This window comes from Podarcis cretensis (genome assembly GCF_951804945.1).
Source record: "Podarcis cretensis genome assembly, chromosome: 9".
NCBI classification, from domain to species: domain Eukaryota; kingdom Metazoa; phylum Chordata; class Lepidosauria; order Squamata; family Lacertidae; genus Podarcis; species Podarcis cretensis.
In genome coordinates this window covers 39,248-66,908 of record NC_137178.1, presented here as the reverse complement: position 1 = coordinate 66,908, position 27,661 = coordinate 39,248, and the positions used below count along the sequence as shown (strand labels likewise).

The 27,661-nt window shown below is 56.4% G+C and overlaps 2 protein-coding genes across 7 annotated transcripts in view; one reads left to right on the top strand and one right to left on the bottom strand.

Annotated features, from left to right (window-relative positions):
• The first annotated feature begins 1,383 nt into the window (after positions 1-1,383).
• On the top strand, positions 1,384-5,914 carry LOC307223808 (THO complex subunit 6 homolog). Of its 4 annotated transcripts, none has more exons than XM_079990109.1 (8): positions 1,389-1,954; positions 2,352-2,595; positions 2,857-3,037; positions 3,143-3,249; positions 3,355-3,501; positions 3,623-3,703; positions 5,014-5,125; positions 5,483-5,914. In XM_079990109.1, exons 2-8 carry the CDS (start codon positions 2,368-2,370, stop codon positions 5,824-5,826), a joined length of 1,200 nt encoding a protein of 399 aa, XP_079846235.1. In that variant the 5' UTR covers positions 1,389-1,954; positions 2,352-2,367; the 3' UTR covers positions 5,827-5,914. The 4 variants fall into 4 exon arrangements, with proteins under 4 accessions (XP_079846238.1, XP_079846237.1, XP_079846235.1 ...); XM_079990110.1 differs by having other exon boundaries at positions 1,393-1,954; positions 5,014-5,226; positions 5,483-5,741; XM_079990112.1 differs by lacking the exon at positions 3,355-3,501 and having other exon boundaries at positions 1,384-1,954.
• Positions 5,915-6,633: 719 nt separating this feature from the next.
• The window catches only part of LOC307223807 (maestro heat-like repeat family member 5), a 48,092-nt gene continuing 27,064 nt past the window's right edge, over positions 6,634-27,661 (bottom strand). Inside the window, exons 14-34 of one of the 3 annotated variants that reach the window (XM_079990107.1) lie at positions 26,838-26,933; positions 26,257-26,361; positions 25,096-25,231; positions 24,445-24,560; positions 23,031-23,171; positions 22,071-22,228; positions 21,808-21,943; positions 21,435-21,625; positions 20,537-20,674; positions 20,259-20,376; positions 19,859-20,002; positions 19,020-19,196; positions 18,247-18,402; positions 17,642-17,764; positions 15,947-16,049; positions 15,322-15,396; positions 10,426-10,519; positions 10,047-10,099; positions 9,528-9,677; positions 9,168-9,327; positions 6,634-8,073 (exon numbers count right to left, since the gene is read on the bottom strand). In XM_079990107.1, coding sequence (XP_079846233.1) covers positions 9,170-9,327; positions 9,528-9,677; positions 10,047-10,099; positions 10,426-10,519; positions 15,322-15,396; positions 15,947-16,049; positions 17,642-17,764; positions 18,247-18,402; positions 19,020-19,196; positions 19,859-20,002; positions 20,259-20,376; positions 20,537-20,674; positions 21,435-21,625; positions 21,808-21,943; positions 22,071-22,228; positions 23,031-23,171; positions 24,445-24,560; positions 25,096-25,231; positions 26,257-26,361; positions 26,838-26,933 — 2,568 coding nt within the window. In that variant the 3' untranslated portion in view covers positions 6,634-8,073; positions 9,168-9,169. Of the gene's footprint in view, positions 8,074-9,167; positions 9,328-9,527; positions 9,678-10,046; positions 10,100-10,425; positions 10,520-15,321; positions 15,397-15,946; positions 16,050-17,641; positions 17,765-18,246; positions 18,403-19,019; positions 19,197-19,858; positions 20,003-20,258; positions 20,377-20,536; positions 20,675-21,434; positions 21,626-21,807; positions 21,944-22,070; positions 22,229-23,021; positions 23,172-24,444; positions 24,561-25,095; positions 25,232-26,256; positions 26,362-26,837; positions 26,934-27,661 lie in introns of all 3 variants that reach the window. The other 2 variants (XM_079990106.1, XM_079990108.1) reach the window with 2 other exon arrangements.

Sequence of the window (27,661 nt, the reverse complement as noted above, 5' to 3'; positions counted from 1 at the left end):
GGAGCCCTGTCTCTCTTGTGCTCGAATCCTGCTTGCTGGTTTCCCACAGGCTGCTGCTTGGCAGCTGTGAGAACAGGATGCTGCTCCAGGTGGGCCAGTGGTCTGACCCAGCAGGCCCTGCTTATGTTTTTAGTTCCAACTAGTAGGAGGAGGGGTGGCCTGGCCAGTGGGGGGTGGGGGTGGCCTGTGCTAGAAGTACCCCTCCCCCTGCTGGCCTGGCCACAATCCCAAACAAGCAAAGTTGCAGCGGGGAGCCTAGGCTGTGAACCCTCCTGCCTGGCCCTGCCACAGCACCCCCTTAACTGCCTGCTCTGCAGCCATTCAGAGAGCCTTTGTGTCTGTCTCCAAGGCATGTTTCTTCACCTGCTCTGAAGTGCATTTGTGCCCAATTGTTTGAAATTCACCAGAGCTACCTGGTTGGCATAATTGGAAGGGATCATAGAATCATAGAGTTGGAAGAGAACACAAGGGCCATCGAGTCCAACCCTCTATGGGACATCCTTTTATATATTTGAACATGGCTATCATATCACCCCTTGACCTCCTCTTCTCCAGGCTAAACATCCAAAGGATCATCTAGTCCCACCCCCTAAACATACCCAGTTCCTTCAAGCACTCCTTGTAAGGCTTAGTTTCCAGAGCCTTGATCATCTTGGTTGCCCTTCTGTGCACAGGTTCCACATAAAGTGGGACAGTCGGAAGGGGACCCCCAAGGTTCATGTAGGCCAATCTGGAGAAGCCCTGCCAGAGGACCGCACCACCTCTGCAGAAGGTGGCTGGGCATGTTTAGCCTGATGGTGTTTCCTGCTTGGCAGGGGGTTGGACTCGATGGCCCTTGTGGCCTGAATTTTTATGCAGCGATGATTCTCCTGACCCCGCCTGTTACACAATCAAGCCAGCTTCCGGCTTCGAAGTGGAATTGTGTCTTTTGTGTACCAAGGGTGCGACTCCGGCCTGGTTGTCGTTAGGGGAAAGACTGCAGCCCTTTGCCCCAAAGAACAGCCCCTCCCAGCTGGGCTTGCATCCTCCCTCCCGGAACAGTGGGGGGACTTTTCTCCCAAGTCACGCGGGTGGCGCTGAGCTCTGCTCGCTGCCTCTGCTGTTTCCACGAGGGTCGACCCACTGAGGCTTCCGCCGGGCGGAGAACGCAAGCGGAAGAGCCGCCGACCAGCCCCACCCTGCCGGGGGTTGGGCTACACGCCCTCCGGGGTCCCCTTGCAGCCTTGTACTTCGGCTCCCGCAGCGCCCCCTCGCCGCCCAGTTCCACCTCCCGGCCAGAAGGAGGCGCAGTTGTGGGACGGAGGGACGAGCCTAAGCACCGCCCTCTCCTTATCGCATCACGTGACAGCGACCCTCCGGCTGCCCCTGAGCCATTTCCGGCTGCGCCATGACTGCGGCGCCGCCTTTGCTTCCGAATCTTCGCCCTTCGCGGCCTTTTTGCCGCGGTCCCGCTTCTCTTCCTGCTGGTGCAGCCGGGACTCGCCTCCCGCCCCTCGACCTCTCTTTCTCTGGGAGCAAGGAAAACAACAAGGCAGTTTAACTCGGAAGTCAGATGGAGGCGTCTCCTCTTCCTGTTTCTATCTCTGTGGGCCAAGGCGTGTCCGCTTCTTCTTCCGGGGCGTATCTCGGGATCCGGATGCTGAGGCGGGAGCGCCGCGGAGGTGCTTTCCTTCCTCCTCTCTGTGGCAGGAAGGAGGCCAGGGAGGCGCCCGGCGCGAATAACGAAGAGCGACGGCGTCCCGGGGGCAAGGCGCGTTCTCTCTTGACGAGAAACTCCCAGCCAATCGCCTTTCGAGGAGGCGGCGCTGCTCCGCAAGGTCGAATCAGCGGCTGCGGCGCTTTCCTCGCCACCAGCCAATGAGAGGAAATGGAACGCCTCCTGGGGGCGTGGCGGTGGGCGGTGGCGCGTCCGTTGCCAAGGCGACCACTTGAAGGAGGCGCTCGAGGCGGGCAGGTGAGCCGAAAGGCGGTGATGGTCCCGTGACGTCATCCTCGCTCGCTCTCCCCCTCCCCAACGGAGCGGCTCGCCTGCGGAACTCGCGGCCTCGGGTCGCGGCGCCGAAGGGCGGGCCAAGCCGCAGAGGGAGCCTCCGCGCCCAGCGGCAGGCAGTCTGCGCGGAAGGGGGAGTGAAGCGCAGCAGGCGGGACTCGGCTCTCCGTCCCCGTCTGATCCTGCAAGAGCCTGGCTGGGGAGCGGACCGGACCCCTTGGAAGGGGCTGGGGGAGCGCCTGACCCCCCATGGCTCCTCCCGCCAGGCCCCTTTGCCCCTGCGGCCGTGGGGTAGGGGGTGTTTCCCGCTGCCCCCCTGCCTCTGACCTCGAGCGCCCTCTTCCACTCCCTCTCCCCCCAGGGATCTCCCGGGGCTCATGGCCCACCGGCGCCTGGCGGAGGCGCTGCAGGTCTCGCGGGACTTGGCGGTGAGCGGGTGCGGCAAGGACGGGGTGTGGCCGGCCGAAGGGGACTCCTGCTGCCCCAGCAGCCTGGCCTGCCTGCGGCAAGTGCCCCTTGGCAAGGATGCACATGGAATCTACAGCCTCTGCTTTGCCCCAGGTGGGGGGCAGCTGGCAGCCGGCTTTGGCAACGGCTCTGTGCAGGTGAGCGGGGACAGGGGGCAGCTCCCAAGTGGGTCCTGCAGACCTTGGCCAAAGGCCTTGCAGGGTGGAAGATGCGGAAGGGGTTGGCCTGAGGGGCTCTTGCTGGCGGATTGAGGGTGAGGGACCTCTGGGTGCCCCAAGGGGGCAATTGAGCCACCCTGGGCTCCCCGCCTTAGCCCAGTGGGTGGAGAGACAGCCGAAACTCCTGCCCCCCTCTCTGCATGGGTCCCCATCTACCCTGCCCCCCTCTCCCTCCCCCAGCTGGTGGATGCCTCCAGGGGCTTGCCTGGCCCCTCCTTGTTCCCGGGGCACCGCACACGGCAAGCGGTCACTGCTCTGAAGTTCCACCGGGCGAAGCCAGGCCTGTTGCTGGCTGCCGGGGCGGATGGCACCATCTCCATCTACGACCTGCTCTCACACTACCCTCTGGCTTCCTGGACAGGTATGGTGGGGTGGGGTGGGGAGGGAGTCCAGCCCTCAGGCACTGGGCCTAGGCTGGGGGACCCCTGCTGTTGCCCTGGACCTCCCCTCTCCTTCTGCTCCCCAGAGACAGAGAACGAGATCAACGCCATGGACTTCTGCCGGGACGGAAGCTCCTTTGCCACAGCAGGCAAAGATCGCCATATCCGACTCTATGACAGCCACACCAACCAGGTGAGCCTGCAGTGCTGGTGGCCTGAGATCTGGAGATCTGCACCCTCTGGGTCCGTGGGATGCTCTTTGTCCGCCTGCCTCTAACGCTTCTCTCCCACTCTGCAGCTCTTTCACATCATGCATGCCCCAGATTTCATGGCCGGGGATGAGTTCACACCCCTCAGCGGACACTCGCGGCGGATCTTTGCCTTGCGCTTCCACCCCACGGAGCTGCATCTCTTTCTGACGGGTGGCTGGGATAATTCTGTCAAGGTCAGTCCTCGGGACGTGCACTTCCTGACCTTCTCTTGCTGATTTTATGCACCTGGGGGGGGGGGCAGTGGGGCCTCTGCCTCCTGCACACAGTTCACCCTTTTGCTCTTCCCTGTGCCAGGTGTGGGACAAGCGGGTGTCCAGAGGTGCAAGGAGTGTGATCAACGGGCCTCACATCTGTGGCCCCGGGATTGATGTGAAGGTGAGGAGCTGGAAGGAGGGGAGCTGGGTTTCCCCCTCTGCGGCACAGTGGTTCAGAAGAGCCTCACTGGCTCATCACTTTTATCTAGTGGGGTTCTTATGGTCTAGATTTTTATTTATTTACTTATTGGACTTTCTGTCCAGGTTTCTCTCTCAAAAAAGCCCCGGGTGGCAGAACAGAAAAACTTTAAAATATGTCTAAACAATCACACACTTTCACTGCTAAATAATATCAAGGTTGCCAGAAATGATGGAATTCAGGCATCAAGCGTCTGGGTGAACTGAGATGCTTTAACATCCTGCCTAAATGTCCATAAGGAGGAAAACAGGTGCACCTCACCAAGGATGGGGGCATTTCACAAGCAAGAAGCCGCTCTGGAGATGGACTTATGGAGGGTCGGCACCAGTCGGGTACCCCCCCCCCCGCCTGCAGTCCCACCATCAGGACCTCCTCCTGCCAAGTGCAAGGTCTGAGGTGGTCCCTCTTGGAAGGGGGCATCCCTGAGGTCCTTCGACCCCAAGCCACTTAGGTTTTTGCATGGTAGTTCTTGGTGCTTTTAGGATTGGTGACCAAGGGCTCCATTTGTTGAGCTGGTGGCCCCCTTCTGCGCTCCGTGCAGCTTCCACACACCTTCAAGGGAGCATATTGCAGTAGTCCAAGCGGGAGTTCCCTGCAACTATTGCAGTTGAGGAAAAGCTGTGGCTGGCGGAGTCTTAGCCAGGTGCAAGCACTCCTCCACAGAGGCTGGTTGGCCTTCCAATGACTGGCATCATGATTAACTTTATTAACATGTATTTATATAGCACCATCAATGCACGTGGCTTTGCACATTTAAAACAAGAAATTGAACCCTCAAGAGTGCAATCTAAGAACTGCAGTCTAAGAGTTGCGAGAAGGGCTGCTCAGCGACTGATCTCCTCATGTTGCTATCTCTGGCAGAGGAGGGTTTCCTGCTTGTGGGTTTCCCTGTGGGGCATTTGGCTGGCCGCTGCCAGAAGAGGGACTAGCAGGCTCACTGGCCTAACGGACCAGGCTCTGCTTCTGCTCTTAGTCCCACCGAGAGGGAGGAGGGATGGCAGGGACGGGGGGGGGGCAGCCTGTGCCCGTGGCCACTGTGAGAAAGAGGTGCTGGGCTTGCTGGGCCCCTTTTGGCCTGATCCGACAGGCTCTTCTCTTCCCAGAGAGAGGAGGCCACCAGAGAGGGCTTGGGCTAATGCCTTGGGGGTGTGCCTGCACATGCTTTTGAGCCAGGAAACCCGGGAGGGAGACTCAGCGGAGCTGACTTGTGCCCTTCTCTCTTCCTCACGTAGGGAGACCAGGTCCTGACGGCCTCATGGGTGCCCCGCAATGCCCTCCAGCTCTGGGACCTGCGCCTGTCTTGCCTGTGGCAAACCCTGCCCTTCCCCTGCAGCCCCACGCAGGGCGAGTTCCTCTACTCGGCCCAGTTTTGCATGGGGGACGTGGTGCTGGCTGGCGGCAGCGGGACCAGTGGGGCAAGCGCCATCCACACGGGCACAGGCCAGGTAAGAGGACCAGCAGCTCAGGATCCCGCGCCTGCTGAGTCACGTTGCCTCCTCTGCTGGCAGCCCCACTCCCAGGGCTGAAAATGGAGATGGGGGGTGAGGGGTGGAGTCCACCTGCATCCTTCCGCACACAAGGCACATGCCCTGAACCGTCGCTTCTCTCCTGGGCTGCTTCTGCCCCTGCTGGAGGGGGCCAGCCTGCCTCCTGCCAGGCTCCTTGCTGACCCCCCTCTTCTTCTCTCCCTCTTCCTGGCAGGTGGTCGGGGAGATTCTGCTGCCCAACAAGCCCGTCCATGTGGTGGCCTCTGCCCCCGGAAGCCAGGCTGTGGCTGTGGCTGGGGCAGGGGGCAACCTTCACTTGGCAGAGCTGCACTGAGCCCTGGAAGGAAGGAAGAGGCAGAGCATCCTGCAGATGCCCAGCCCTGGAGTTCAGGGGCAGGGAAGCCGTCAGCCCCACGCTGCCACGGCCAGGGTGGCAGAGCCAAGCTGCTGCCTCTTGCCACAGGGGTGATGTGGGTGGGTGCCACCCCCTTTCCCCTCCTTGCCCTGCCCAGGCCCCCTGCCCTCCCTACCTCAGTTTCCCTTGTTTGTTCTGCCTGAGGAGGGGGCTCCGCCTGGACCAGGGGATGCCTGGAGCAGAGGCTCTTCCCTCCTTCGGATCTGTGCAATAAAAGCTTCTTGCATCTGGCTGGCAGGATTTGTTTCATGGGTGGGCCAAGTGGACGGGACCCACAGCAAGGCTGGAGCAGGAGTCTGGGTGGGGCACTTGCCTCAGCCAGCAGGGAGGGGTTGGCTAGCTGCAGGTTGGCTCAGCTTTTTGAGGACCCTGAAGCGCACGTGGGGAAGTATGTACGGCAGAATCCTGGCAAGACTTGAACCCCCCCTGCTCAAATCACCACCAGTTCATTTGTCGTAGAGCCAGCTGCTTTGACCAGTGTCTGGAAGCGGCTACTGCCTCTGCACTTCTGAGTTCATAAGGCCTTGTTTTGTGGCGGATGAAAAAACTCCTGAGTCTGCCATCTTTCTGTCCCTGGCTCTGCAGTGGCCCAGCTGCCCTCCTCACTGACGGGGCTCCGTGAGCCCCCCTAGCCCAGGGAAGACAGCCACACGGTGCTGCCTCTCAGGTTAGAGGCATCTGGGGGGCCTGTGCAGGCAGGGGCGGCTCCATCAGGCAGTGGGGTGATGGGCAAAAAGCACCGGCTGGCATCTAATTAGTGGCAAAACTGCCTCTCTGCTTGCTAAGTCTCTTTGGAGTCGGGGGGGCAGGGGTCCCTCTCCCACCAACCACAAAGCTCCCTGGATATGTCCTCCTGGCACCACCTTTTGGGCGGTGCCCCCCAACCCAGAAGGCAAACACCTGTGCAAAGGGATTTGGATGGGTGTTCATTTCCTGGGCTTTTTTTGGGGGGGGGGGATGTCCCCAGTTGGGCATTCCAGCAAAGAGGGAATGCACCTTTTCCTGCTTCCAAAAGGGGGGAGGCAGTGGGAGCTCCCCTAGCCCAGCTTGTTTGGACACTTCCCCGTTGTTGGAGCCATTGCAGCATTATGGGGTGGTGGCTCTGCTGTCAGAAGCAGGGTCTGGGACTCCAAGGCAGGTGAGCTGCTGGGGAGGGTCTTTGAGTCCCAGCTAGGAAGGAGGGGGGCAGAGGAGGGGGTCCCTTGGCGCTGCTGTGGCCAGGCTTTCCGGGTGCCCCTCAGGCAGGGTCTCCCGCAAATGGTTCTGGGGAAGCAGTCCTGGCCAGGCTCACCCGCCCTGTGGTGGAGAAATGGCCGCTGCCCAGCCAGATTCGTGCATATTGATTTATTTTTAACATTTGGATCTTGCCTCGCAGTCCCAGGGAACCCTCAACCCAACTCACAGAGCAACTTCAAACTCAGGTCCTGCCAGGCCACCAAACTGTTCCTTGCCCTGTGTGCCAGTCAGACGCTGTCCAGTATTGGGGGGGAGGAAGCTTCAGGGCAGGCCACTCTTGTGGGTGGGGGCTGGCACTGGCACTGTGAGTTCTACACAGCAGCTCTCTTCCCTCTCCTACTGCTCTTGGATCCGGCGCTGCAGCTGGGCCTGGTGGCCTTCCTGGTGCCAAAGGCTGCCCACTTCTGGACTACTGCTGAAATCTAGGCCAGTGCTTTGGCTGGGCCTGCCCTCCTCAGTCCTTGCCCACAATCCTTCACGCCTGCGATGTCCATGTGGAGTCGTCTCTTAAGAATTCCCTGCCAGATTTGTTTTCAGAGGCTCGTTCCTTTTGCGATTCGGGGAGGATCTCTGGGAAGCAGTGCAGGGAGAGGGATGCCCGCATCCTGCCCACTGCACCCAGGAGGCTCCCCCCCCCAGCTGTGAATGCAGCAGCCCTCTGGTGGTGCTTTCATGTGGGAGGTTGCTGGTGCCACTGGGAAGGAGACCTGCGTTCCAGAGGAGGAGGAGGCAGCTCTGCCACAGCAGCTTGATCCATGAGGGCTCAGTGCAGAACTGGGATGGCCCTGTTCTGCTCCAAAGGCGTTGACCAAGTATGGAAGATGTAGGTCCATGGTAAGAAGTCCCACTTCTGTGCCCTTTGAGCCTTCTCTGACTGGCGTAAGGGAAGGGGCTCCTTTCAGAGCCTGGCCTGGCCGGTCACCCAGCTGGTACGTGAGGGTGCTGGGTGGGCGCCTACAGTCCAAGAGGGTCCATGAAGTCACAATAGACCAAGGGCAGTGGCAGGAGCCTGGCCTTGACTCCGGCGCATCATGGAGCAGCCCTGCTGTCACCTGCGGACGGCAGAAGCCAGGGCCCTTGGGGGGGTCCTTGGAGCACAAGGTGGGGGGCCCCCTCTGCTGCAGGTGTCTCCAAGCACACCATTTGCAAGCAGCCTGAAAAAGGCAGAGAGATGTCAGGACCTGGGCTGCGTACTACTACAGCAACCTTATTGTTTTTACCCTGCCACTCCCCCACCCCCCATGGTGCTGAAAGAGGGCTGTGTGTGCATGCACTGGGGCTGCATCAAGGGATGGGAGTTTCGGACCAAGTGCTTTGGCCATATGGTTGACACCCCATCTTGGGACGCTGGGAAAAGCTTGTGCCTTTTTCTCCTGCCTGAGGCCCTTGACTGTCATGCACTGGCTGGACACCCTCCATCAGTTGCAAACCTAAAGGTTAAACGGGCTCCAGTCTGTTCAGAGGGGCTGAGGCTGAAGGGGGAAGCAGGTGGGCAATGAATATCAGGAGCTGCTTAAAATATCAGTCATTTTGGTTTCAGTCAGCTGCTGCAACTGGAAATATTCTGCATTACCCATTTCTAAATAGAAGAGCCTTCTGCTAATTTCTTTGGCTAGACTCCTTGGCGGAAGGAGGGAAGGTGGGCTGGCTCTGCTCAGATGCTGGTTTTAACCTTTAAAGCCCTATACAGCCTAGGGCCCTCGTACCTATGGGACCGCCTCTCCTGGTATGTCCCATGGAGGACCTTACGGTCTTCAAACAAAAACATCTTGGAGGTCCCGGGCCACAGGGAGGTTAGACTGGCCTCAACCAGAGACAGGGCCTTTTCGGCCGTGGCCCCAATCTGGTGGAACGCTCTGTCCCAAGAGACCAGGGCCCTGCGGGACTTGACATCTTTCCGCAGGGCCTGCAAGACAGAGCTGTTCCACCAGGCCTTTGGCCAGGACACACCTTACCACCTCCTTTGGCAATCCTCACAGAACTCTAGCCCAATGGTTGCCATTAATCTGATTTGAATTGATTTTATAATGAAATGATTTTAGAATGTTGTATCATTTTTACTGTTGTTAGCCGCTCTGAGCCCGACTTCGGCTGGGGAGGGTGGGATATAAATTATTATTATTATTATTATTATTCTGCTCTGACGTGGCATGGCTCCTTTGGGTGCTCTTTGCCTACAGGTGCCCCAATGTCATCAGTCCAGGGAAGGCCCAGCACACTTGGCCTAGAGACTGTCCTAGAGCGATACCTTTATGGTCGACCGTCCACCTGGCTCAGGTGGGCACCTGCATGCTGAGGGCTCTGCTTCCTCCCACCACTGGCGGTCCTTCTGGAAGGAGTGGAGGTCCCAGCCGGGGCTTCGGCTGAATGCCTTCGGTCTCCTCGGCTGGAATCGGTGGGCTGCTTCCCTGTAATGGGGCAAAGTGGGCAGCATTGGCATGAAGAGCCCCCTTGACCATCCTGTGTTCTGGGAGAAGGAGTAAGGAAGACTGGAACCCAAAGCAAGCAAGGGCCACTTGAACACTGGCCTCTGGCCCTCCCTGCCCTGGAGGCTGAGGCATGTCTGAGCCAGCCCCTAACCCGCCCCCCGCCCCCCCACCAGCAATACCTCGCTGGGTGATGCTGCGCTTGGCTCTCCTGGGACTTTCCAGGCCCAGAAATGCAGCCCCTTCCAGCAGTGGGGGGCGTGGCGTTGGCGATTCTGGTGGCAGCAACATTGGGCTGGGCGCTCTGCTGTCACACTCGCTGAGCAGTTTCCCTTTGGGGTGTGAGTGAGAGAGACCCAAGGGGTTAACTTCAGCCTGCCCACTTCCCAGCACTTCTAGCCACACAGCAGCTCAGCTTTCCCCCAGCCAGGCAGCCACTCCCACATTGCCTCATTAGGGAGACCCCCCCCCCCAAGGTGATGGTGAGCAGAGCAGGACTTGGGTCTGGGCCCAATCCACCTACTCCGCAGAAGCCTCTTGCCCTCTTGAAAACCTGGTGGTCACTATCCTGCAAAGAAGCAACCAGGGCTGTTACAAAGGGAGGAGGGGTGAGTCTGGGTTCTTTCTAGGCCTGTGACTGTGCCAAGGAGGGATGGAATCCCGCAGAAGAGGCTGCTGAACCTGAGCAGGCTGTGTCTCACCTGCAGAGCTGCCCTTGGTCTCTGGAGTGCTCTTCTCTCCAGCACCTGACAGCCTGGAGGGGAGGAAGGGTAGATGGCACTTCAGTCTTTGCTTCTCCAGGCACCTTTCCCATCCTCTGGCTTCTTGCGGACGGCTGGTCCTGTGGCCCTTGTCAGCCTCGCTCCTCCCTGCCCCTCTCCTCCCTCCACTGGCCTTGTGTCCCTGGCCTTGCACCCATTCATCTGCCCCCCTTGCTCCCTTGCACAGGCACCCCCACTACACATCCTGCTCATCCCTTGGCACCACTAACGTCTCCACTTTCCCCCGAACGCTCCCCATTCTGTTGGCCAAGATGTCTTTGGCGCCTGAGGGCACCCACCCGCCTGCCTCACAGCTCACCTCTGCTTCACTGACAGCTTCTGCAAAACCACCCGGTACGTTTTTGCAAAGTGCACCATGATGGGATCTGGGCTGGACTCAAACTCCTGGAAAACTAGAGCAAAGCAGGTGTGCTGGTCACAAGGCGGTTCCAACAAGGCCTGGCTGCCACCTGGCTAGGATTGCAGTCCTATAGAAACCCATGGAGAAGGTCAGCCTCACAAAGCCCTCGCTCTGGACACAGCACCAGCCACCGGAGAACCCCTTCCACAACCCTCACCGTGGCCTCTGGGTTGCACAGGGAGGCAGAGGCTGCTTGATCCTCCACTGCCTCCCTCCAGTGGAGCTTTCACAGCGGATCCATGGGACTAGGCATTGAGGGGGCCCATCCTGACTCTCAGCTGCTGCTGAGGTGGCCAGAGGTACTCGGGTTCTGTGGTTGCCCCTGAGGAGATTTCACCCCTCCCATATCCAAGAATCTCCTGACGAGTCTGCTGATTCTCCAGAGAGGAGGAGCAGTGTTCTGCTATCTACTTATTCAGCTCTTGCACCAAGTCAGTCAGTCAGTCAGTCAGTCAGTGTGTCGGAGAGAGAGAGAGACTGAGTGTTAGAGATCGTGTGTAGAGATAAGGTTGCTGCTAAGAGCAGCTGCAGACACTCAGTGCAGCATTCATTTATGCTTAGACCTATTTAGCTCTGTATATAGTTTTGTATTATAGTTGTAGTTATAGAATAATAATAATAATAATAATAATAATAATAATAATAATAATAATTTATTATTTGTACCCCGCCCATCTGGCTGGGTTTCCCCAGCCACTCTGGGCGGCTTCCATAAAAACCAAAAATACACTAAAATATCACAGATTAAAAACTTCCCTGAACAGGGCTGCTTTAAGATGTCTTCTGAATGTCAGGTAGTTATTTATCGCTTTGACATCTGATGGGAGGGCGTTCCACAGGGCAGGCGCCACGACCGAGAAGGCCCTCTGCCTAGTTCCCTGTAGCTTTGCTTCTCGCAATGAGGGAACCGCCAGAAGGCCCTTGGAGCTGGACCTCAGCGTCCGGGCAGAACGATGGGGGTGGAGACGCTCCTTCAGGTATACTGGGCCGAGGCCGTTTAGGACTTTAAAGGTCAACACCAGCACTTTGAATTGTGCTCGGAAACGTACTGGGAGCCAATGTAGGTCTTTCAAGACCGGTGTTATGTGGTCTCGGCGGCCGCCCCCAGTCACCAGTCTAGCTGCCGCATTCTGGATTAGTTGTAGTTTCCGAGTCACCTTCAAAGGTAGCCCCACGTAGAGCGCATTGCAGTAGTCCAAGCGGGAGATAACTAGAGCACGCACCACTCTGGCGAGACAGTCCGCAGGCAGGTAGGGTCTCAGCCTGCGTACCAGGTGGAGTTGGTAGACAGCTGCCCTGGATACAGAATTGACCTGCGCCTCCATGGACAGCTGTGAGTCCAAAATGACTCCCAGGCTGCGCACCTGGTCCTTCAGGGGCACAGTTACCCTATTCAGGACCAGGAAGTCCTCCACACCAGCCCGCCCCCTGTCCCCCAAAAACAGTACTTCTGTCTTGTCAGGATTCAACCTCAATCCATTAGCCGCCATCCATCCTCCAACCGCCTCCAGGCACTCACACAGGACCTTCACCGCCTTCACTGGTTCTGATTTGAAAGAGAGGTAGAGCTGGGTATCATCTGCATATTGATGGACACCCAGTCCAAACCCCCTGATGATCTCTCCCAGCGGCTTCATATAGATGTTAAAAAGCATGGGGGAGAGGACGGAACCTTGAGGCACCCCACAAGTGAGAGCCCAGGGGTCTGAACCCTCATTCCCTACCACCACTTTCTGAACACGGCCCAGGAGAAAGGAGCAGAACCACTGTATAACAGTGCCCCCAGCTCCCAGCCCCTCAAGACGGTCCAGAAGGATGTTATGGTCGATGGTATCAAAAGCTGCTGAGAGATCCAGCAGAACTAGGAAACAGCTCTCACCTTTGTCCCTAGCCTGCCAGAGATCATCGACCAGTGTGACTGAGGCAGTTTCAGTCCCATGATGAGGCCTGAATCCCGATTGGAAGGGATCCAAATGGTCTGCATCCTCCAGGCGTGCCTGGAGTTGTTCAGCAACCACGCGCTCAATCACCTTGCCCAAGAAAGGAAGATTTGAGACTGGGCGATAGTTGGCCATACTGGCCGGGTCTAAAGATGGTTTTTTAAGAAGCGGTTTAATGACCGCCTCTTTCAGCGGATCTGGGAATGTTCCCTCACAGAGGGAAGCATTCACCACCCCGCAGAGCCCATCGCCCAGCCCTTCCCGGCTTGCTTTTATTAGCCAGGATGGGCAAGGATCCAGGAGACAGGTGGTTGGTTTCACGCGTCCAAGCAGCCTGTCCACATCCTCGGGGGTAACGGATTGAAATTGATTCCATGCAACTTGACCAGACAAAGCTCTAGCACTCTCCCGCCCCGGCACTGCTCCCACGGTGGTGTCTAGCTCCTTCCGAATATGAGTGATTTTATCTGCAAAAAACTTTGCAAAATCGTTGCAGGAGATCTTGGGGTCTTTACAAGGCCCCGGTGGTAAAGGTGGTTCCGTTAAATTACGAACCACCTGAAAGAGTCTCCTGCTACTATTTTCTGCAGATGCAATAGAGGCGGTGAAGAAAGTCTTCTTCGCCGTCGCTGTCGCCACTTGGTAGGCTCGATGTTGAGCTCTAACCTGTGTCCGGTCAGATTCGGAGTGAGTTTTTTGCCACCGACGCTCTAGCCGTCTCAACGATTGTTTCATCGCCCTCAGCTCCGAAGAAAACCATGGAGCTGTCCGGGCTCCATGCAATCGGAGAGGGCGCTTCGGAGCCAGACAGTCGATAGCCCCGGTTAACTCCGCATTCCAGCGGGCCACCAGGGAATCAGCTGAAAGGCCATCAACATGGGATAAAGCATCCCCTACCACTCTCTGGAAACCATTTGGATCCATTAAGTGGCGGGGGCGGACCATCCGAATTGGTCCCACCTCCCTGCAGAGGGGAAGGGTCGCAGAGAAGTCCAGTTGCACCAGGAAGTGATCTGACCATGGCACTTCTTTTGTTTCACTTTTACTTAGTGTCAGATCACCCACGTCACTAGAGGTGAACACCAGGTCTAAGGCATGTCCATGACTATGAGTTGGGCCAAACTTATTCAGGGACAGCCCCATGGAGGCCATGCTTTCCACGAAGTCCCGAGCAGCCCCTTGTAAGGTCGTGTCGGCATGGATGTTAAAATCTCCTAGGACAACCAAACTAGGTGTCTCCAGGAGAAAATCCGCCACGACCTGAAGCAGCTCAGACAGGGAATCCTTGGTGCAGTGGGGAGGTCGGTACACCAAAAGGAATCCTGTACTGCCCCTATTGCCCAACTTCCAGAACATGCACTCAGAAAACTGGATCTTCCCAGTAGGACGCCTGGTGCACGCTAGTGACTTCCTAAAAATCACTGCAACCCCCCCTCCCCGCCCACATGACCTGGGTTGCTGTGCGTAAGAGAAACCTGGTGGGCAAGCAGCGGCAAGGACAGGCCCATCTGCTTCCTCCAACCAGGTCTCTGTCACACATGCCAGGTCAAATCCTCCATTCACAATCAGGTCGTGGATGGCAGTGGTTTTATTCATCATTGACCTGGCATTACACAGCAACACCTTCAGGTCATGTAGGTTTCCCCTGTTGATTCCAGTATCCATCCGGTCAAGGCCAGACCCGGAGGCAGGGATAGTCTTCAAACAACGACTAAACCTGCCTCCTCGGTAATGACATGGTCTGGTCTTAGCGTAACTCCGCCTCCTGCCCATGATCACCGAGATCGGATGTCCCAGTGCTTCCGCCCCTGTGGAACTTGTCCCAGCCATTGTGTTGGCTGGGGCCCCACTCCCAGGCAGCCCTGATCCCGCCCCTTAAAAACAAAACACAAACTATACAGAACCAATAAAACAACAACAACAACAAAAAGAAACAGAACAATTATACTAAAATTAGTCCCCAACTAAATATCCATCCCACCCACCCCCAACAATGGAAAAAAGGAAAAAAATATATAAAAATTTAAATTTAAATTTAAATTGTCACCGACTGCTTGAGGACATTTTAAAGCACATTAACCACCTGGAACAGGGAAGCAATGGCAGAACACTTCCCACCCTTCCCAAAAAGTTTGTTCCAAATAAGTGGCTGGGCCACGCCCCCTGAGCCAGTTGGAAAAGGCCCTGGAAGGGAGCAGGCCCTGCAGTCCTCACCCAGCCGAATATGTAGAAGATATTCTACAGAGCTGCTCTCCGAGTCGTGTATACACTGCCAGACTCTGCTATACTCTGCTGTGCGACGACTGTATTGTGGAAGTGAATCCGGTGCTCACAACTCTAAGCTGTGAGTCCACGGCACTTTGACCTGGTGGTCTCTGGAAGTGCTACCCAGCTCGCCTAGCCCAGTCGGGGTTGAAGTGCATGAGTCCAGTTGGTGACACTGGCTCAAGGGCGATGCTGACAGCCCCGTCTGGCTCTTGGGGCAGGAGGCAGAGTCCTGGCCGTCTAACCCGAAACCAGCTACAGGGGCTTTCCTTCTAAGGCATTTCTAAGTCGTTTGACTTTTAAAAGTCCCTCAATCACATGAAAAAATACAAGATAAAGATAATAAAGCAGAAACACAACGTCATACCAACCAGTGAAACATACTATAAAAGCAGAGAGAAGATGGACTGCAGGAACAACAGGGTCAAATCTGACAGGTCAGGGAGAGGCGGGACACACAAGAAAAAGGCCTCCGGGTTGTTTCATGCCTGGTGGAGGGGGCGGGCATTGCCTCTGTAGCTCTGGGCCTGCACCAGAAGGTCTTCCTCCCCAAAGTGCGCAAAGCGGAAGGGCACCCCTCCCCCCTTACCTTTGTTCAGGTAGACAATGTCCTCCTGCTCAAGGTTTTTTGAAAGCTCAGAGCTGTAGTAGTTGAGAGTGTGACCTACACAAAGAGGAACACGAGGCAGTTTGGGCTGCTTCTCCAAGGACTGCTCAAGACTCTGCTGGTTTGCAAGCGGAGAGATCTACAAGCCCAAACCCACACCCAAGTCTGAAGGCACCATTTCAAATGCAAAGGCTTATTCATCCTTGTGCGGCTCATTCACAGATTAAGGCAATAAACATTGGGAAAGGGGTCTCAGAAAGAGGGGAGGCCATGTCAGTGGAGGTGAGGCAATGTCAGGAGGCCTGAGGCTCCCGATGGCCCTGATTCTGCTCCCCTCCCCTCCGGTGGGGGTGAAGGCAAGAGCCCACCCACTGCCTGTCTCCTGGGCTCCTTCTTACTGGCTGGGCTGTCACCCCCAGGGATGCATCGCCACACATCCTGCAGGGAGTCCAGCACACTGCATTGTGCTCCCTTTCTTCAGCCACAAAATAATGTCAAATAGTGAAGGTTTATGGGGGCACTTGAGCATCCAGCTGCATTGGCAGAAGTGCTAACTTAGAGTAGGCCTATTTCCCTGTAGGGGAGAGGAGCATTGCTCTCTGCTCACCTGTGAATCGGGCGGCTGCATGACTTATTTCTGCCTGGGGGTGATGGAGGTATCCCAAGGCCTGGGATATAAAAACGTGGATGTCATCGTGGTGGTTCCTCATCTGCAGAGACAGAAAAGGCTGGCATGGATTGCGGACGCTGCTTTGATTCCTCCTCGATTTTGAGTCTGTTCCCACAGGCAGGTTAACCTGCCCTCTGATCCGCGGGCAAAGGGGGATATATACATTTAATAAAGAATGATTATTGACAAGCCTTTGCTGCTCCTTAAGCAAGCAGCGCAACCAAGGCGGAAACACAAGGGCCTTTTCAGGACACGGCCCCTTGGTGCTGCAGCCCCAGCAGCCAGGTGCACCTTTAGGGAGACTGGCCGGCCATTTGCAGGGCCTAGGGAAGAAGAGACTCCCAAGCAAGCAGCTCTTTTCTCTCCCTGGTGAGAGGCAGGGCTGGGCCTACTGCATCACACAAGGGAAGCCCTGGCCCTGCAGATGTTGCTGAACTACAACTCCCATCAGCCCCACCAAACATGGCCAACACCAGGGAGGATGGGAATTGTAGCTCAGCAGATCTCGAGGGCCAGCGGTCCCCCACACCAGTCCCAAAATCTGTGCCAGAGAAGCTCTGGTGTGGCTGTGTCCTTGAATTGGCCTCCTAATCTGGACTCAACCCCCCCTCCTTGCTGGGGCCAGAGGCTCCCCGTTCCCAGTTGCCTGCCTGGTCCAAGTGTCCTGGGATGATGATGATGAGAATTTATATACCACCCTATACCTGGAGGTCTCAGGGCAGTTCACATAAAAGATCAACATAAAAACCACAATATATATAATTAAAATAAAAACAACCCAATAACACCCCTCCAAAAACAGCCACATTTTAAAAGGGCATAGGATGTCAATCAATTCAACCAAAGGCCTGGTTAAAAAGGAACACTTTTGCCTGGAGCCTAAAGGTGTATAATGAAGGCACCAGGCGAACTTTCCTGGGGAGAGCATTCCACAGACGGGGAGCCACTGCCAAAAAAGGCCCTGTTCTCATAAATGAAGAGGGGCAGCTTGGAAATCAAACAGATAAATGACGGGCAGAGCCACATCTGACAGCAGGGGTGCCAACCTCAATAAAATATTGGTGGGGGGCAGGAAAGTCCAGCCCTGCATACTCAACCACATGGCATGCTGCACCCAAACCATTTGAATGGCAATGCCCATTAACTTTGGGAAGGCCCAGCCCCCTCAAATAGTTTCGGGGGGGGGGCGAAGACCCCTCAGCCCCTAGGAATTGGTTCCTATGCCCAACAGCACAGCTTGCCAAGCTCTTAATCTGGAAACCTCCTGTTTTCTTGGTGGGAGCACCTGTGGGAAGGGAAGGATCCTTTTTCTCTCCTGTGTTTGTCCTCTGCAAGAAAAAGAGCAGCTGCCCTCCAGCCCCCAAGCTGTGCATCTCCTTCGCTCACAGCAGCAGAAGACTGTGGCTCTGGAGGCCAATTCAAGGATGCGGCCGCACTGGGGGCAGCTTCAGAGACATCGACAGGGAGGAAATAAAAAAGGCTGGGAAGCTGAGAGGGGGCTGCTGAGCATGATGGGGGTCATTATGGAGGATGAGAAAAATGTGGCCAGATGGGGGCATGGAGACACATGAATGCCAATAATTTTGTATCTATCTCTGAAAAACCAAACCTCAGACTTGGTGCCCCACTGACCAGGTATTTCCACACATTCACCACGCAATTCCGGGAGTCATCCCAGGCCAGGCTCCGGAACATCAGCTTCAGGTGGGCCCACCCGAGGAAGACCCCGCAGTGCAGGAGGGTCAATTTGCAGCTCTGCAAGCAGAGGGAAAGCCAGGGGGGTCACCCAGGGAGGAGGAGAGGCAGCTGCACTTGATCCAAAGAGACGCTCCAGAGGGTTAGGGTTAACCCCTTTGCCAGCAGCTGGTATCTCCTTCCCTCTCTGCTCCCCTCCCTGTTGGCTGCCCAGATTCAGGCTGCTCGGTCAGGAGAGCTGCTAGGAAGAAAGAGCCCTAGCTCACCATGGCCAAGTCACCAGCCCAGGACTGTCCGCATGGACCAGCAGCTCTCTCCGAGGTTTCAGGCCAGTGCTGCCCACACTGACTGGCAGCAATGGCTCTCCTGGCTCCAGGCAGGCGTCTTGCTCAGCCTTCCCTGCAGATGCTGCCAGGCAAAGCATCTTCTGCATGCAAAGCAGGTGTCCATGACCCCAGAGCGCTGGCCTTGCCAGTGTGCTGGGCCTGCGGATCTGAGGAAAGGGCTGGGCTCCCTCCCTCGGGGGCTCTGAGGCTACTTGCCATGGCTACTGTGCCGTCTCGGTCCTTCAGGTGGAGCAGCAGAGAAAGGAGGCTGTGGAGGACTTCCTTCCTCAGGAGAGGCTTGTCTGCTTCTTTGGCCTTCATCACCAGCTGCCCAAACAGGGAGATGGATGCTGCACGGACGGGGCCTCGCTCCTGGGAGGGGGAACACCAAGGCGGACAAGAGGCACCCAGGTCAGGGCCAGGACAGCTGCGCAACACAGGGTGGAGATGCAGGAAGGTGGGTCCGGGGGGGGGGTCACTGGGTGACAGGTGCTTCTCGCCCCCCAGCTCTTGGGGGCACTGTGCCTTCTCCAGCACTGTTTAACTGGTGGCCACTGGGATCGGGGTGGAGGAGAAATGCATTTTGGCTTGCACCTGAAGCCAAATCAATCAAATCCACACTTTCTAAAGCAATGTGAGAACAGAACCATCCTTTGAAGTTCACATATATTCAAATTATGTGATGCAATTCTCCAACCAATGTTTTCAAAATGCATACTTTGGGCAAAAGTGTGCACAAAAATGAAGATATTAGTGAAAACAACATTTCTCAAAAAGATTTGAACCTCTCCAGGCACTCAGGGGAAAGCGTCTCTGCCCTCAACTGGGTGTCTAAGCAGCAGCAAAGGCCAGTGGCCAGAGGAGAAGAGGCAGGCCCACCCCCTCCCTGGAGGCCAGGGCCCTCATGGCTGACGCTGACCCTCGAGGCGCTGGCTGCCTGGCCTTGTGCCTTTGCAAACATCCTCCTTCCCCAAACGTCCCCCACTCACATCTTCGAAAAAGGAGCGCACATTAAGGGCCAGGTCCATGCAGAGGGGCCCGATCCCCTGGCCGTCCATCTCATAGATGGCAGTCATGATGTCCTGCAGGCCCTGCAGGATGTCTTGTTCGTGGCCACTGAAGACGGAGCCAATCAGGGTGGGCAGCTCCTCACGGAGAACCTTGACCTGAGGGGGGGGGAGAGAGGGTGGAGGGGCTGGGGGGGCTCAGCATCCGCCACTCACACCAGCCACATCAAGCACCCCCCCTTGCTCAGCCAGCCTCCCAACTGCTTCCTCTCCCACCCCAGCTTTGTCCTGAACAGAAGTATTTATTGCCTTGGCAGAGCACCAAGATGCGGGTAGGGAGGAGAGTGAGCGAAGGCAGGGAGACCCCCACCCACCAGGGGCCGGGTGAGGCAGGAAGCAAAGGCTTTGAAGGAGCGGAGGAGGTTTTTGGGGGAGTCCTGCTGACTCCTGATCTGAGAGGGTTTTCCTGGCTAAAAGCTGAACCCCCCCATGCCCCCAGAGTCTGCTGCAGCTGCGCTGGCAAGAGGCTGGCAGGACACTGGCTGCTCCTTCTCCCTGGTGCTTGTTCAGGATCTCCCTTCGGCCCTTTGGCCTGGGGGTTAGGGGCAAAGGGGCCGGAACTGCTTGGCCACCCCCTCTTGGAAGAGGCTACCTCCCCCCTCCCTCCCTCCCTCCAGGAGGCTGTGTCCCAGAGGGAGCCTCACCTGAGCTGAGCACGAGGGGCCCAAATGGAAGCCCTGTTGTGGGGGGCAGAGCATGAGGCCGCTCTTCAGCCCCTGGGGCCCTCCAAGCTCCAGCTGCTTCCTGGCCCCCCCCCTCACCTTTGCCGGCTGGAAGACAAAGCTGCCAAGCCCCTTCAGGCACAGCTCCTTGATGATGGGGTTGGCGGCTGCTGATCCTTCCTCCAGGTGGTCTCGGAGGCTGAACCGGTTCATCATCTTGACAGCGGATGGGCTTTTGAGGAACTGAGAGGCAGGAGGGAAGGCTGAGCAGAAGAACCCCCAAGCCCTGATGGGACCCCCTCCCACAGAGACGCCAAGAGGCAGCCTGAGAGGAGGCGAGAAACGACTCAGTGAAGCCCCCCCCCCGACTTGCCCTGGGCTCCAGGGCTGTCCTTGCGAGAAACCCCTTTCCCCAGCCCTCCGCTTGCCCTGACCACTCAGGGGTGGGAGGAAGAATCCAGCTGGCAGCTGCCCCTCTGACCCCCTGGCACCACCTCACCTCGATGACGAGAGCCAGCGCAGTCATCTTTTTCATCTCATCCTCCTCGCTGTTGAGGATGAGCGCCGCTTCCCCAAAGATGCCGGGGATCTGGGGGCTGTCGCACTCGGTCATGGCCCTGCTCAGGCGACAAGTGGAGAAGGCAGGATGTCTGGGGAGGGCCAAAGTGGGGAGGAGGAGCAAAGGCAGCGGAGAAGGGGAGCCGGGGAGCCGAGGGGGATCTGCCCCCCCCCAGGAAGGAGGCCTGGGAAGAGCTGCCTGGCAGGGCTTCCCCTCACCTGGCCATTAGGCGAGTGCCTTGCAAGAAGCGATCCGGGGTGCTCAGCACCATCCATCCCTGCTGGAACTCGATGCAGGCATAGACGGCCCAGTCTCCAGCCACAGAGAAGAGGTTCTTCATGATCTCTACTGAAGTTCTGCAAGGGAGCACCAGGAGTCAGATCTCCCCAGAACTCCCCCAAACTCTCCTCCCGCAAGATACTGCCTTGGGGCTGGCTCTGTCATGAGGCAGAGAGGCAGGTGCCTCAGGCGGCAGGGGCTGAGGGGAGGGGACTGCGAGGGCCACATCGCCTGCCCTTCAGCCCTCAAGTGCGTGGGAGATGCTGTCCTTTCACCAGCACTGGAGTGAGATCTGCCTGCCAATCCACCGGGCATCGGTATGTGCCTGGGGGGAGGGTACCACCTTGCCCTTCACCTCATGCAGCAAAACGTCTTGAGAGCCAGCTCTGCTTCCCCATTTCTGAGCAGCATGTGGCAGGAAGAGGAAGCCAGAAGCCTCCTCCAGGCACCAGTGAACTCCATCTGTGCCACTCCTGCCTGCGGCTCCCAAGTCCAAAGGAAGAGGCTTCTTCCCATTTTCAGGAGACGCTGCATTTAGCGACGACTTGAGAACAGGCAGGTGGACTCAAAGGCCCCTCCTTCCCCGCTTTCCGCACAAAGAGCCCCAACCCACTTGTTGCATCAGCTCTTTCCTGCCTGCTGGAGGGGGCGGCCTCCATGGAGCAGGCAGAAGGACCTCCTGTCATGCTGCACCACACAGGCCCCCCTGCCTGCATCCCCCCCCAGTTCTTCCTGCTGCAGGACAGGACCCTCCCTGCCCCCCCCCACAACAGACGCACACCGCTTCCTGCTAGGGACCAGCCTGGCCAACCTTCCCTTACGGATCCCGTCAGGTACCTCTGGAAGCTGAGGGCACTGGTGTTTTCTCTGAGGAGGATTTCCTGCCTGACTTTCAAAGAGTCGGGCAAGTCCAGCTGCATCACATACAGGACCTGCTTGAGCAACGGGATGAACAACTGCAGGTGCATCTCTGCCAAGGCCTTGCGGTATCCTGGGATGTGGAAGGTCTCGTAGATGACGTTCATGGCCTGAAGAAGAGGAGCGCCAGGCACTTATTCTTCTGGAACATGCCATGTCCCCTCAAGGCCATTCACGCCACTGTCGCCTGTCACACCCAAGAGAGAGGGAGGGAGGGGCCCTCTGCCTAGAGAAGACCAGCTTCCCACCCACCAGCCAGTGGGACACAGCCAGGCCAGGCCCCGTTACTCACAGCCAGAGACATGGTGGCACTTTCTTCGTTGCTCTCCAGGGGATCCTTGACCTGAAGGTGCTTCAGCAGGAGCTGCAGGACTTGGATGGCCACCTGGGGGCCAGAAGCCATCACTGTCCAGAGCTCGTTGGCGTGCCTGTGAAGTCAGCCCCGCGGGATGCAGGATCAGTCAGCGGCTTCCCCTGGGAGGAGCAGCAGCAGGGAGCAGAGCATGGCTGTGGGGGCAGCCTAGCCACGGTTACCCAGAGAATCAAGCAGCCTACCTGTTGACAGGTATTGAGAAGGACAGGCAGCTCCGCATCACCTCCTCCATGTGGTAAGGGACCATGAAGGCCAAGGCCCTCAGCACCACCTTCCGGGTCCAGCAGGAGTGCTGGCACTGCTGCAGACACAGGTAGATGGCACCAACGATGTCTTTCACCTGGGAGAAGAGAAGCGCTGAAGGCGGCCCAGCAGAGCTTCCGCCCTGTGAAGTGTGGCCCAAACCCAGGTGCCCCTTGGGCTCTCAGGGGAGGAGTCAGCCCAAGGCTCCTTGTTCTGGCCAGCGCCAGAGATGTTTGGGTGCAAATGCTCTTTGGTTTATGTGGGACCTCAACACACACACTCCGTTTTTGGCTTTTGTGTCTCAGTGGGGTTCATCATTTGCAAAGGGAAGGCAGCTCTAGCTCCTCAGTTGGAGTCACTGAGCCAGCAGGGTGGAGCAGAGGCTCCCAGGCTGAGGGACTCTTCTGACCATTAGCTCCAGGCTATCTGTAAAGGGGAATCCCCTCACACAAACCTGCCTGAGCTCTGAGGTTCCAGGGGAGGTCCTTCTGTTGGTCCCACCACCCTCCCTGGCATGCTTGGTGGGGAGGCAGGACAGGGCCTTCTTGGTGATTGCGGCTCCCAGGCAATTTTAGAACACCCTCCCCAGAGAAGCCATACTGGCTCCCTCCTTGTTGTGCTTCTGCCAGCAGGTGAAGACCTTCTTGTTCCAACAGGCTTTGGGGGACTGCTTTTAATGAAAGGGCTGGTGCCATGCTGCTTTTATTGTAATTGCATGGCTTTAAAAGACTTTATATATGCATAGAGTTTTACTTCTATCAGTGTTCTGCATTCTGATGACTGATTTTTCTATATTTTTAGCTGTTCTTGGTTTTATCTGCAAGCTGCCTTGAGTCCCATCAGGGGAAAAGGTGGGGTATAAAGAAATCTAGAATGATAGTCATAATCACCCTTTCCACCTTCATTGCGTGGTTCTTCAGAACGGCATTGAGCACTTCCTCTGCAGCCTTCAGCAGCTCAGCGTTGGAGCCTCTCAGATTATCCAGAACGGAGAGCAGGAGGTTTGTCAGCTGAGACGGGAACAGGTGGTCCTCACCGTGCTGCAAAGAGCAGGGGGAGAGTAAAAGGTAAAATGGTGGGCCGGACCCACCAGGAACCCTCCCTGCTCTGGAAGCGTCCTGGGTTCAACCCCAGCAGCATCTCCAGGCGAGAGGACCAGGGAGTAGCAAATGAAAGATTGCAGGACAGACCACAGTGAGCCTGAGGGACCGCAATGCCCAGCCTGGCATAAAAGCAGCCTCTTTGGGGCCTTCTTTCAGGAGCAAACAGCTCATAGTGGACGCCTTTTCCTTGCCACCCTTTGCTCTCATTTTAAACATCCCATAAAAAACGCATAATTGTTCCCTTCTTAAAAGCCTAGATCTACATCCCCTTGGGAAGGCAGTGAGAGGAGTATGGCTGCTCTGCAGGTATGAGGCTGTATGAGCAGAGGTGGATTTAGGGGAGCACAGCCGCTGGGTGAAGAGCCTTGGGGGTGCTGCAGGAGAATGAAAGGCAAGAAGTGGTGTGGGGAGCCGAATTTTGGTGTCACACAGGTCCATGACTGGTGGGAGATGCTGGGTGGTTGTCCACATGGTCAGAGGGACCAAGCAGAACCTTCTTGTTCTGGGCAAATTTTGGCCAGGCTGGAATATTATTATATCAGAGATCATAGTCCAGAAAATCTGGAGGTGCCTGCCCATCAGCTGCTCCACGTGAACCCTAACCCTCACAAGGACAAAACGATGTTTTTTGTTGGCTGCAGGCAAGTGCCAGGCCCCTCTCCCCACATCACCACCAGGGATCCATGTCATTGGGGTGGGGCTGGCATGGGATTCAGCTGGAGCCCATGCACAGAGGCCCAGGGGTCTGGAGCCTGTGGGGGGCACTTGGGACCTCGTGAGGCCATTTCCATTGCTGAGAGTGAGGTGCAGGGCACCTGCAGGGCACCACCTGAACCTGGCTTGTGGCGTTAGGCCCTCCTCCCTCCTGTAGATCAGAGATCATGTCCAACATTTTTTGTGGTCTTTAATGCTGGCTTTGCACCCCTGCTGTCACCACCATGACCCACTCTCATGGCTCCACAGGGGGTGGCATGGGTTTGTGTGTCTGTGCCCGGTCCCTGCTCTGCTGTGCAAGGGGCAACGCATCCTGAGAGGCCCCCTGCTGCTTTTGCAGAGGCCCCTGAGAGTTGCTGCCAACACACACTTTCTAGGGCTGGGGGAATCGTCTGGGTGACACGCAGAGCTGGATTCTGAAACCATGGCTGAGCTGTCAGCTGAGCCATGGCTGAGCTGTCTGTCCCTCTGTGCGCCAGGGGACTGGTCACCATACCATGGCCATGTGCCAGCTGCTCTCTGGAATCAGGAAAGAAAAGCCATCCTCTTCCTGGGACCTCGAGTACCTCCTCACTGACCACCTCATCCTCTTCTGCTTGCTCTTCTTCAGCGCTGTTGAAGGAACAGAGGGCAAAGGAGGAGACCACTCTGGGCAGCAGCGACTTCAGCATTTGCCAGAAGCTGCATACTGAAGATGCCAGGCAGGCACACCCTTGCGGGGAGGCACTTCCACAATTTAGGGGCCGCCACACAGAACACCCTCTCCCAGGCCAAACCTCCAGCTTCTGCAGGTGGAGGAACTACCAAGAGGGCTCCCTCCACGCAACATCTCGGAAGGAGGCAGCCTTCCAGGTATTTGGGGCCTGAGTCATTTAGTGCCCTAAACACCAATGTAAATGTGGATTGGGCCCAAATGATGGCCTTTAAGAAATCAGTCTGACACGGCTGACACCCCCTCACCCCCTGCAGGTGCGATGGGCAACTGTGGCCTCTAGCTCACTCACTATCTGGGCACAGCAGCAAAGAATCACAGAACTGAGAATTGTAGCATTGGGAGCAATGCCAAGGGCAATCTAGCCAGGTCCCTGCAGTTCAGGAAGCACAGCTAAAAAGATGTGGTGGTGGCGGCAGATCCCCCATGTCTTACCTTGCCGACGCAGCAGGACCTCATAGAGGCAACTGACTCCTTGCACCGCAAAGGAACTGATACGCTGCACCGGATCATTGCACAGAGTAATCAGGACAGCTGTCAGATGAGCCAACTTGCAGAATTCCCCTGAGAACTGATTTACATAAGGGAAGGGAAGGAGCTGCTGGCAAGGCACCCTCCGGGTGCTGCCTGCTGTTGTGCATGGACTGGGATGCCCACTGCGGCGACCCAACAGCCACAGGACACATGTCTGGAAGCAGCTTGGGCAGGATCAATGCCATGTGTGCTCAGGAGAAATGCCAGGGGAGTCTGAGTGTGTCTGCTTGAGGGGAGCATTGACCTCCCCCCTCCACAAACCCATGCAGAGTCCAAAGAGGCCTTCATGGATTCTACCAACGCCCTGAGTCATCATCATCATCATCATCATCATCATCATCATCATCATCTTCACCATCACCATCACCATCATCATCATCATCACCACCATCATCTTATTATTATTAATTCAAATTATAAACCACCCTTTATCCAAAGATCCCAGGGCAGTGTACAATATTAAGAACTTAATTTACACAGCATAATAAAAAATAATAATACAGAGCATAATAAAACACAGCATGATAATAAAATAATCATAATAGCACCCACCCATATATAACAGGCCATAGATTGCTTAATGGTGAAGGCCCGGGTAAAGATGACATGTTAAGTCATCCAATGATGTTGCCAAGTGAGCCTCTCAGGGGGGAGCATTCCACAGTTGGGGAGCCACCACAGAAAAGTCCGGTCCTGATCGTGCAAGAGAGCTAACTCTCCTGAACGCCCAAAGTGTTGGAAGTTTGTCTGGATGCTGCAGCCACCGCTGTGGAAACATCTTCTGCAATTCCCCACTGAAGAGTCCTCAGGCCACGCGGGGCTGGAGCAAACAGCCCAGCACCATCCTGGGCCTGTTTTCCTCCTTAGGGAGCCAAGGTTTCCTCTGCCCCTCTCTGCCAGGCACTGCGATGGGCTCCAGGGGGCACCGTGCCATATGTGGACAAAGGGGGCAATGAGGAGGGGGCTCAGCTGCCCCAGGGCTGTCCCTGCTGGACTTCTGGCCAGGAGCGCGTGAGGAAGAGAGGCCTATTCTGGGCCCAAGGAGACTTTGCTGATACTCACGTCTGAGTGGAAATGTGTAGCGACGAATTTCAAGAGCTTCATGGCTGTCTCCACAGCATTCTCTCGCACATGGTTGACTTTTGCCTGCATCCAGGGCTCCATGAGCTGGAAGACAAAGGGGAAACTCAGGAAATGTGTCCTGGCTGAATTCTGGGACTGAAGTTGAGGGTTGCAGACAGCACTTCTCTTCCGTCAGATTTTGCAGAATTAGCAGGACCAATAATTGGGTGTGTGTTTGTTCCTGTTAGCATATTAGCAGTCTCCTCTGCATCTTAGAAAACAAATGATTTATGTCCCTAAACATGTCTCTGAACACCCCCTGCCCCCCTTCAGAGATCTGCTTGGCATCCTGTGATGTGTGGCCTAAGAGGAGAGAGCCTGAGAACTACGAGAGGTGCCAGCACTTGGCAAAGGCACCAGAGCTCCTTCCGCTGCCCCCTCTCTAACTGCACACCCCCGGCATTGGTACCCAGGGAGGCGGGCAGGTGAGGGGCTCTGGCACCAGCTCCCATGCTGATGAGCACGCAAAGGATCATGCTGCTTGCCTCACCACCATTGCATTCCTTTGCATTCAGTCATACCTCCATCATGTGCTCCAGCTCACTTGGGCTTCGGTTTTCCAGCAGCAGGGCCTGCAACATCCCTTCAAAGCTGCTGATGGTCTGGAAGTAGAGCCCCTGGAGCAGAAAGAGGCAGCTGCCATTAACCTTGCACAGCCCAACAGAAAAGAGGCATGGGGGTTATCTCTCTCTCTGTGTGATCTACCTACCTACCTACCCCTTGCTAAGAGTTTGTGGGGTGCAAGACATCCTAAATCCCTGGATACAATAACAGAATGAATCAGGCTTGGGGGAGTTAAACTGTTCCATGCACTGAACCCCTGGATACAGTGGTTATGTTAACAATACAAGCCAGGCCAAATTGGTCATCCCTTCCTGAGTGTGGGTCATTCAGGAAACAAAGCCTAGAGAGGTAGTTAGCAGGGGACATAAGGCCAGAGTTGTGATGTGCTGACAAAGCCTGTGACAACTGTAGGAAGGAGTCAGAGAGCAGGGCTGATTTCTGTTTTGGATCCAAAGCTATTGCGCCTATTGGAGAAGCAAGACCTCTGGAGCTCAGGTTGTATACATGGGTAAATGAACCATATACCATAAAGATAGAAGGGGAAGAAATGGAGGCAGTAAGAGATTTTACTTTCTTGGTTGGGTTCCATAATCACTGCAAAAGCTATGGTTGTCCCAGTATGTATGTATGTATGTATGTATGTATGTATGTATGTATCGCCGAAAAACTGATACTTTTGTATTGTGGTGCTGGAGGAGACTCTTGAGAGTCCCATGGACTGCAAGAAGATCAAACCAATCCGTTCTGAAGGAAATCAGCCCTGAGTGCTCACTGGAAGGAC

Excerpts from the sequence above, each read along its gene's own strand:
- LOC307223808 (XM_079990109.1), top strand. The coding sequence starts at position 2,368 with ATGGCCCACCGGCGCCTGGCGGAGGCGCTGCAGGTCTCGCGGGACTTG. Across the intron at positions 3,038-3,142 it reads CCCTCTGGCTTCCTGGACAG|AGACAGAGAACGAGATCAAC; the intron begins GTATGGTGGGGT and ends TCTGCTCCCCAG. Across the intron at positions 5,126-5,482 it reads CCCCTGCAGCCCCACGCAGG|GTGGTCGGGGAGATTCTGCT; the intron begins GCGAGTTCCTCT and ends TCTTCCTGGCAG.